This window comes from Lycium barbarum, chromosome 10 (assembly GCF_019175385.1).
Source record: "Lycium barbarum isolate Lr01 chromosome 10, ASM1917538v2, whole genome shotgun sequence".
Classification (NCBI taxonomy): Eukaryota; Viridiplantae; Streptophyta; class Magnoliopsida; order Solanales; family Solanaceae; genus Lycium; species Lycium barbarum.
This window is the reverse complement of record NC_083346.1, coordinates 104,372,267-104,381,152: the sequence shown is the minus strand read 5'-3', so window position 1 is coordinate 104,381,152 and position 8,886 is coordinate 104,372,267. Positions and strand designations below refer to the sequence as shown.

General features: G+C 37.5%; 1 protein-coding gene across 1 annotated transcript; it reads right to left on the bottom strand.

Moving 5' to 3' along the window:
- Positions 1 to 4,988: 4,988 nt before the first annotated feature.
- Positions 4,989 to 8,568, bottom strand: LOC132613230 (uncharacterized). The gene is made up of 3 exons (XM_060327267.1): positions 8,278 to 8,568; positions 5,552 to 5,605; positions 4,989 to 5,138 (listed from the first exon to the last, which is right to left on the bottom strand). Exons 1-3 carry the CDS (start codon positions 8,566 to 8,568, stop codon positions 4,989 to 4,991), a joined length of 495 nt encoding a protein of 164 aa, XP_060183250.1.
- Between the last annotated feature and the right edge of the window lie 318 nt (positions 8,569 to 8,886).

The window sequence follows — 8,886 nt, the reverse complement described above, 5'->3', positions numbered from 1 at the left end:
TAAACTATGCCACACAAGGAATAATTTCTATGTAACTTTGCCCGAATAGACACAACTGTTATGAAACCTTGCCTTGCGATATATATATATATTTTTTACTTTGCTGGTTTCGAACCCAAAATTTCTGGAGCATTTTTGGCCACTTTTTATTAATTAAAGTGCCGAAGGACAAAAATTAAAGACCAGCGATTTGAGGAGCAAAAATTAAAGACCACCCCCAAGATAAGGGCAATCGTGCAAATTGCCCAAACCAGATAAAGAAGAACAGTGTATCGTTGCTGAGCAAAGCATACAAGATTTCAGTTTAATTAATATTACAGTTGAGCATGAAGTCAAACATTCCTGTAATATAGTGATCCTAATGTAACATATGACGTGATATTAATGTTTTCAAATTCATCCAATACTTACGTTAAAGTATAAGTAGAGACGGAGCTAGGATTTTAAGCTTGTGATTCCCACTAAAATGACCTAATATGCAATAACAACTGGACAAAAAGACTCCAAGGGAAATCGCCCCACGTCAAGGACGCAAGTGATAAAACAAGGTTCTTTCGCTGCCACTGAGCCAACAACTCCTCAGTATAAATACAGGGTTCGGGCTATGGAACTCACACCCGATATTCTGGATCCGTCCCTGAGTATAAATACTTCAAATAATATTAACTTTTTATTTTTATTTTTATTTTCAGTAACGGACACATTTCTCTTTTTGTAACTATCAAACATGTGCCTCTAACGTGTGTGTATATATATATTGATGATTCTCCTCCCCTTTGATCTCCCTTTGATCCCCCTTTGCTGAGCTATTGCTCCTTTGGTGACTTGAACCCACAACTCTAGAGCTGTATGTTGGGGGTGCTAACCATCTGAGCGACCTGCTCTTGTACATGAGTAAGTATACATATATTTGTAATAAGTAGTTCCTTTAGACTAATAAGCACCTTTTTAAAACAACCTCTTCTTTCTAAATATACATTGAACTATGTCGTTGAAAATTTTAGGCATTTATCGAAAGGGAAAATTTTCTATATACGAAATTAGGCTCATATTTACGAAATGTAGCTGTATCTTTCTATTTACCAAACAACATAGCCGGGATTTTTGTTTTAAAATGTGTACAAGAAAAGTGAAAAACAAATTACTGCTTAATTTATACAACTAATTATGCCCATCATTCACGCTTTTAACGGATTTCGTGTGATGATCTTCACCAATTAATGTTCTCCCCCATCCAAAAATGTGCGATCTTCTTCCCCAAGTTTCTTCAGTTTTGTTCCAAAAATCCCAATCTCATGAATGATGGTTGTAGGCCTATTGAATCTCTGGCCGATGTTGCAACCGTAAGAGGAGGAATGATGAATAGAGGGTGATTGGTCATAGAGGTAGTAATGTGAAGAAAGAAAAAAGGAATAAGAAAACTCTAAAAACCCAAAATTAGGGGGAAAGATCAAATTTTCCCTTGACGTATGCTAAAGGTTCAAATTTACCCTAAACTATGAGAAAGGTTCAACTTTACCTCCCTTAAAAAATTAAATCATAATTGCGTAACACGTGGCATCACTAGGTGCTAAGCTTCCACCGTTTAAAAATAAGGTCAAAGTCATTCCATTCGCATAGTTCAAGGACAAATTTGACCCCAATTGTTAACGTAGGGTAAATCTATTCCATTTTGCATAGTTCAGATAAATTTGACCCTTTACCCTCGATAGAATAACATTAGATTGCCAAGATAAAGATCGTAATGAGCATTTTCTCTGGCAAAGGACTTCAATTTTCTAGTTGATCCATGACATACTCAGATATGTTATACGTGTCCACTTTCAAAACTAAGGGTCAGGATCTAGTCAACTTAAAGAAAACCTTAATCATAGTTAACTCTAGTCGTTCACTCTTTATCTTTCCCAAAATGGTAAATAATTACCTCGAAAATATTGTTGTAAATTTCCTTTTGTGGAGATGTATTTTCTTACCATGAACATCACTCATTCAAAGGAGAAATGGTGCAAAAATTACGAAAGAGAAATAAAAAATATTTATAGGGTGCAAAAAATGTCACAAGAAGAAAAAGAAAATCAGTGAGACTAGTTTTTTGGTGTACAAGTTGTTAAAATGTTAAGTGAATAATTGACGACACCAAAAGAAAAATGTTACTATTTGTTCTTACGCTATTTTTACTGCGTAGACATAATATACATGTGCTCTTTTGCTTCTTATTGAAGAAATCATTAATAACCGTTGATGTTAATCAACAAGAAATCAAGGTTTAGAGAGAAAGAAGGAGGAAGAAGGTAACACAGAATTTAGAGAAGATTATTTCATTCAATGAGTAGTATGTTATTTTCTTGATTCATTTGTACAATATACAAGTGTATATATACACAGTTGAATCTATGATAAGTTACTCATAACTGTCGTTACGAAAATAACTAAATGTATCTCAACTTTCCTAACTAACTGAACTACTTTCCAGAAGAGCTGATATTGCAGTTTTGCCCTTGCTCACTGATTTCACTTTGTTCAACAGTCCACCTCAAGCTAGGAGTTATAAAGATATTGAGAAGTCCTAGCTTGGACCATATGTACTGATGTTGAGCTTTAGTCGGACCTTTTGTAAATATATCAGCAAGTTGATTTGTAGTATTGATGTATTCAGTTTTCACTATACCTTGTTGGATTTTGTCCCTGATAAAATGAAGATCTATCTTAATGTGTTTTGTCCTTTCATGAAACACAGGGTTTGCTTCTATTTGGATGGCAGATTTGCTGTCAGTATGAATTGTAACTGGTAGAGTTATTTTAACTTCAGTTTCCTTCAATAAGCCAAGGATCCAGGTTAGTTCTGCAACTGTTGCTGCTAAACTTCTGTATTCAGACTCAGCAGAACTTCTTGAGATTGTAGACTACTTCTTTGATTTCCAGGAAATCACTAAATCACCAATTTTGACTAGGTAACCAGTAACTGATTTTCTGTTCTGAGGGCATGCAACCAAATCAGCATCACAAAGGGCAGACACTGTTTCTTATGAGTTGTTAGCTAATAGAATACCCAAACTAGGTTGATCTTTGACATATCTAACAATTCTGAGTGCTGCATCTAGGTGAAACTTCTTTGGTTGTTCGAGGAATTGACTTAGTGTATGTACACTATATGATATGTCAGGCTTGATAACAATTAAGTAGAGAAGCTTGCCTATAAGTCTTTGATAAATATTGATGTCTTGAATGATCTCATCATATGCATGCCTTTTATCTGCTACATGATCATCATGCCTTGTATCTGCTATATGATCATCGTACTCCTTTGTAGTGAGTTTGACACTACAGTCAATGGGGGTGCTTATAGGCTTGGCACCAGATAAACCAAGTTCAGAAATGAGTTCTAATGCATACTTTCTTTGATGCATTAGTATTTCTTTACTGGATCTTGCAAATTCTATCCCCATAAAGTATTTCAGTTCCCCTAGATCTTTCATTTTGAAAGCTTTCTGCAGTGCTTCCTTTGTTTCTTCTATTTGTTCTAAGTGATCACCTGTAATTAGCATGTCATCTACATACACGAAGACCAAGATGATTCCTTTACCAGTCCTTTTAGTGAATAAGGAGTGATCATACTGACTTTGTGTGAATTGCATTTGAATTAGAGCCTCAGTAAGTTTGAAATTCCACTGCCTTGGTGCTTATTTCAGTTCCTACAAGGATTTGATGAGCCTGATGTTGGTTTATACTCCCCCTGGCTCTTGAATCCTTGTGGTAATTCCATGTAGATTTCATCATTGGGATCACATTCTAAGAAGGCATTGTATACATCCATCTGATGTATGTGCCAATGTCTAATTGCTGTAACTGCTAGAATTGATCTTACCGTAACCATCTTAACAACAAGAGAGAATGTCTCTTGGTAATCAATCCCTTCCTTTTAACTATAACTGTTTACTACCAATCTTGCTTTCAGTCTCTCAACTTTACCAAAGGCTTTATACTTGATTTTGTAAATCCACTTACATCCTATAGGTGTTTTACCATCAGGAAGACACTATGTCCCAAGTATGGTTGTCTTGTAAAACAACAATTTCTTCTTGCATTGCTTCAAACCACCTAGGATCTTTAGATGCTTCTGCATATGACTTTGGTTTAGTAACATTTGAGAATGTTGTAAGAATGGATTGGTATTTGGGTGAGATAGACTGATATGATATATAGTTTGCTATAGAGTAATGTGTGTTTGTACTGAGATTTTGAATAACAAATTCTTTCATCCAAATATGAGGTTGTTTGATCCTACCTGATTTTCTACTTGGTTCAGTAGGTAATGGAGCTGTTTGGATCTGAATATGACTTTGAGGATCAGTACTGTGACCTTGAGAGGTAGTATGACCGTTGTTTGAAGTAGGTAGATCAATATTTAGATTTACAGAATTAGTGTTTGTAGGACTTGTAGAAGTTGTATTTGAGTTTTGAAGGTCAGTATGGCTTTGAGGAGAATGTGTAGGATCAGTATGACTTGTAGTTAAGTGTTGATGAACTGGTAAGACAGGTTGCTCAGCTGTTGTGTCATCAATAGTATGAGATAGATTATGTAGAAACAAGGGATGTTCTGATGTACTCCATTCAGTTTCTCTGAAACTAACATCTCTATTGACAAAAAATAGTTTGTGCTTCATATCATATAATATATAGCCTTTTTGTACCTTAGAGTATCCCACAAAAATTGCAGTTCTTGTTCTGGATTGCAGTTTATCAGTACTAGTTATATCTTTTTCATAGTATAAACAGCCTAAGACTTTCAGATGAGAAATAGAAGGTTTCTTGTGATAGAGTTTTTCATAAGGTGTCATACCAATTACTGATGAAGGGAGTCTATTAATGAGTTATACTGCAGCTTTGACACACAGTCCCGAAAACCTCAATGGTATGTTTGTATGAAACCTGACTGCTCTTGTGATTTCTAAAATGTGCTTGTGCTTTATTTTAGCCACTCCATTTTGCTAAGGAGTATAAGCACAAGATATTTGATGTACAATTCCCAGATATAAGAACAACTTGCTACAAAACTCATTTACAAACTCAGTACCATTATTAGACCTTACAGTTTTCACAGTTTTACTGAATTGAGTTTTCACATACTGTAGGAAATACTGTAAAACAACATATACATCTGATTTGAACTTAAGCAAATAAACCTAAGTCATTCTTGTAAAATCATCAACTATAGTCAAGAAGCATTTATTTTCATTATGAGTTTGAACCTTATAAGGGCCCCATACATCTATATGGACTAAATCAAATCTAACTAAAATTTGATACAACTACTAAGAAAAGGAAGTCTACACTGTTTTGCACAATGGCACACATTACATCTCTTGAGAGTTTTCACAATGTTATCAGAACTAGCAGAGATCAACTTGCTCAGTACACTACAGAAAGTATGTCCAAATCTACTGTGCCACAAACTTATTTCTTCTTCACTGATCAAAGTTGTTCCTCTAGCTTCTAGACTCAGGTTTCCTTATGAGATTCCAGCAGTTCATAATGTCTTATTTAGCAGTACATATAGTCCATCCTGCAGCTTACCAATCTCCTTCACCCTCCCATTGATGAGATCCTGAAATAAACAGAAATCAGGTGTCATGACCCAATTTACCAAGTAGTGATGGTGCTAGTCCCACTGTACTAGTAAGCCAACACCAATCATTAACAACCCAAAATAAGCATAAATACTAAAGCAGAATTAAGCATACAAGTCAATTTCAATTCTTAACGATCTTAAATAGAAATACTTAAGTAGTTATTACAATTTCCCCCCAAAATCTGATATAACCATAATACAAGGACTACTAAGAGTATGAAATAGCTTGAATACATAGAAAACTGTCTGAACTGAAGAAGACATAAAATAAAGGATAAAGAGAATCTGGATCCATCCAGAATCCAAAGAACTCATCCCGGTCTCTTAAGTAAGGCTCTAGCGGGCAGCCTGGTAGTCACGAGCTTTACTGGTGCTAGGAACCGAGTCTGCACAAAAAAAGGTGCAGCAAGGGTAGCGTGAGTTCAATAAACAACGGGTACTTAGCATGCATCATTGACTTACCCTTTCCGAAATAGAGACGAGGATTGGTTGCGATACCACAATCACACTTGTCCGCCATTAGTCCAAAATTCAGGATAACCATACTTTAACGATTAACCTCAAATAGCAAACAGAATCCAAGAAAAGGCAAGTCAAATACCAACAATCACAACAATAACATAAGATAAGATGAATGAGATGCAAAAGCAATGCAAGGCCTTTGTCTCCACTTTCCGATATACACATGTTCGAATATTAACGAATCGTGACCCATAGGGGTCTCATGAGGCCCGTATATCATCGCTCCGAAAAGTCATCGGATCACGGACCGCTCTGGTAGCAACCTCGGATGATGGTTTTCACATATCATATCTCAAGTACCTGTCACTTAGCCGACCGGACCCATTTGTCAACGGAACGGGCTAAAAGCATCATCACTCATCCAAAATAAGATCCCATCGGACTCACAATCATATCCTCAAATCGTATGCATGAATACATATAACGTATGAATATGGCATACATCAAGTCAAGAACAAGCATATAAGCATGGAATCTATCCTCATATTTACAATATCATAAAAACTTCACCTTTTTACTTTCCTTTTACTTTATTGAGGATATATGAGCGGTATACATGCAAACAGACAAGACAGGCAATAACAATAAGAGACATAAAGTATGGGCATCAGACCTCAATCACAGATCCAAAGGATCGTACTATTCTATTAGCTAGTGCCCAAAGCATGGCATTCAGACCAACTATACAATTGAAATTGCAAAAATACCCATAACATGATGACGGGTATCCAATACTGGTGCTCGTCACCTCACGAGTATCGGAACCCCTTTAATTCGCCCCAATTCCCTCTTATTAGATTTATTTTAGCCAACACACACATTCAAGAAAGAGTTCAAGGTCTCAACATGCCTGGAATTGCCGAATCTCGAATCACGAAGACCGTTGCCGTTCCACATAATCTCCAAACGGAAAAAGTCTAATCAAATATGGATAATACGTTAGAACACAAATCCAACAACACCCATATTTCTACATAATCCAAAATTCCCAAATTAAGCCCTAAAATTAGGATTCCGAACCCAAAAGGGCAAAACAGTAAATTGAGCCTAGAATCACGTTTTTCATGCTTCATATAACTCATAAACTGAGAATCATCCGATAATAATCACTAATTCATGCTCAATTTCTAAACCCCCTAATTCTTAGGTTGGGTTCCAAAACCCTTCAGTATTTCTCCTAAGCATGGGGTTTTGATTCTAACCATGAAAATAATCATAAATTAGAGTTAGGAGACTTACCCATTAATTCTTCCTTGAATTCCCTTCAATTCGCCTCCAAAATTGCTCTCAACTTAAGGGTTTAGAAATGGAATGTCCAAGGAAGGAAGCCACTTAAAACATCATTCTGCTCAGCGAATTGCGCACCCAAGTTCGCACCGGTGGAAGAGACCTCGCCACGGCACATTCCCACAAAATATCCCAAGCTCGCGGCTACGTACACGCTCGTGCAGGGAAATCTTCGCTGGGGCGGACCAAGGCCAACCCAGCTGTCCTTCGCTCTTGCAGGCCTCCTCTCGCCGGAGCATTTCCACAGGGGCAGGACCCCGTTCGCGCCTGTGCGAACACCAGAACCAGAAAAAATCTGGTTTTTACTCTCTTAACCAAAATCCCGAGACTCTCCCGGAACCTCCCCAATACAAACCAATTATGCAGACACATATAAAAATGCTACGAACTTACTCGTGCACTCGGAATTCCCAACAGAGGTCTTGTTGACCAAGTCAACCCCGAATGGGCAAACACCAACTTTCCAACCAAATGTTAAAATTCCCCCAAGACCCTCGAAAACTGAACCAAACACTGAAAAAACCTAGATTCGATGTTCCGAAGCTAATGGAACCGACGAAATTTCCAAAATGACACAAATACCCCCGATAATGCCTAAAGTCAACCCAACACTTAAAGATTCCTTAACTTAACAAATTTCCAAATTAAGAGATTTCGACTACCTCGAGAACTGTGCCAACCACGCCCACTACACAACTATCCAAAACAAGTACAGGGGCAGGTTCATAATGGCCAAATAGGCAAAAATGAGAAAACAACCAAAATGACCTAATGGGTCGTTACATCATCCACCACTTAAACACATGTTCGTCCTTGAACATGAAAGAAAGAAGAGATACCTGAATCACTAAAAGAATGGAGGTATCTAATCCGTATAATTGATCAAGTATTACTGAATCCCATCTAATCACATAAGAGCCATCCGAATGGTACTTCTTTAGCATCGAAATATGAAATACGGGGTGAATACCCAACAAACCAGGAGGCAAAGCCCACTCATAGGCTAACTCACCAATAAACCGAATGATCCCAAACTGACCAATGAACCTGAGGGCTAATTTTCCCTTCCTTCCGAACCTCATCATACCCTTCATGGGTGAAACTTTCAGCAATACTCGCTCACCAACCATGACCCTGAAGTCGTGAACCTTCTGACCCGTACAACTATTTTGTCTAGTCTGAGCTATAAGAAGCCCCTCTTGAATCTCGCAACAAGGCTGTACCCCGAGTTCTCACCTCAATGCATCAAACCAACTAATTGGATAACAACACCTCCTACAATATAAGGCCTCAAGGGTGCTAACTCAAAGCTCGAACGGTAACTATCATAGACAAACCCCGCTAAAGGCAGAAATTGATCCGAAAGGGCGCCAAAATCCATCACACAAACCTGCAACTTATCCTCATGAACCCGAATAGTGCGCTCGAGCTGTCCATCAGTCTGAGGG

Excerpts from the sequence above, each read along its gene's own strand:
- LOC132613230 (XM_060327267.1), bottom strand. The coding sequence starts at position 8,568 with ATGGTTGGTGAGCGAGTATTGCTGAAAGTTTCACCCATGAAGGGTATG. Across the intron at positions 5,606-8,277 it reads CCATTCTTTTAGTGATTCAG|GATCTCATCAATGGGAGGGT; the intron begins GTATCTCTTCTT and ends TGTTTATTTCAG. Across the intron at positions 5,139-5,551 it reads AGCTGCAGGATGGACTATAT|TATTTCCTACAGTATGTGAA; the intron begins GTACTGCTAAAT and ends GTTGTTTTACAG.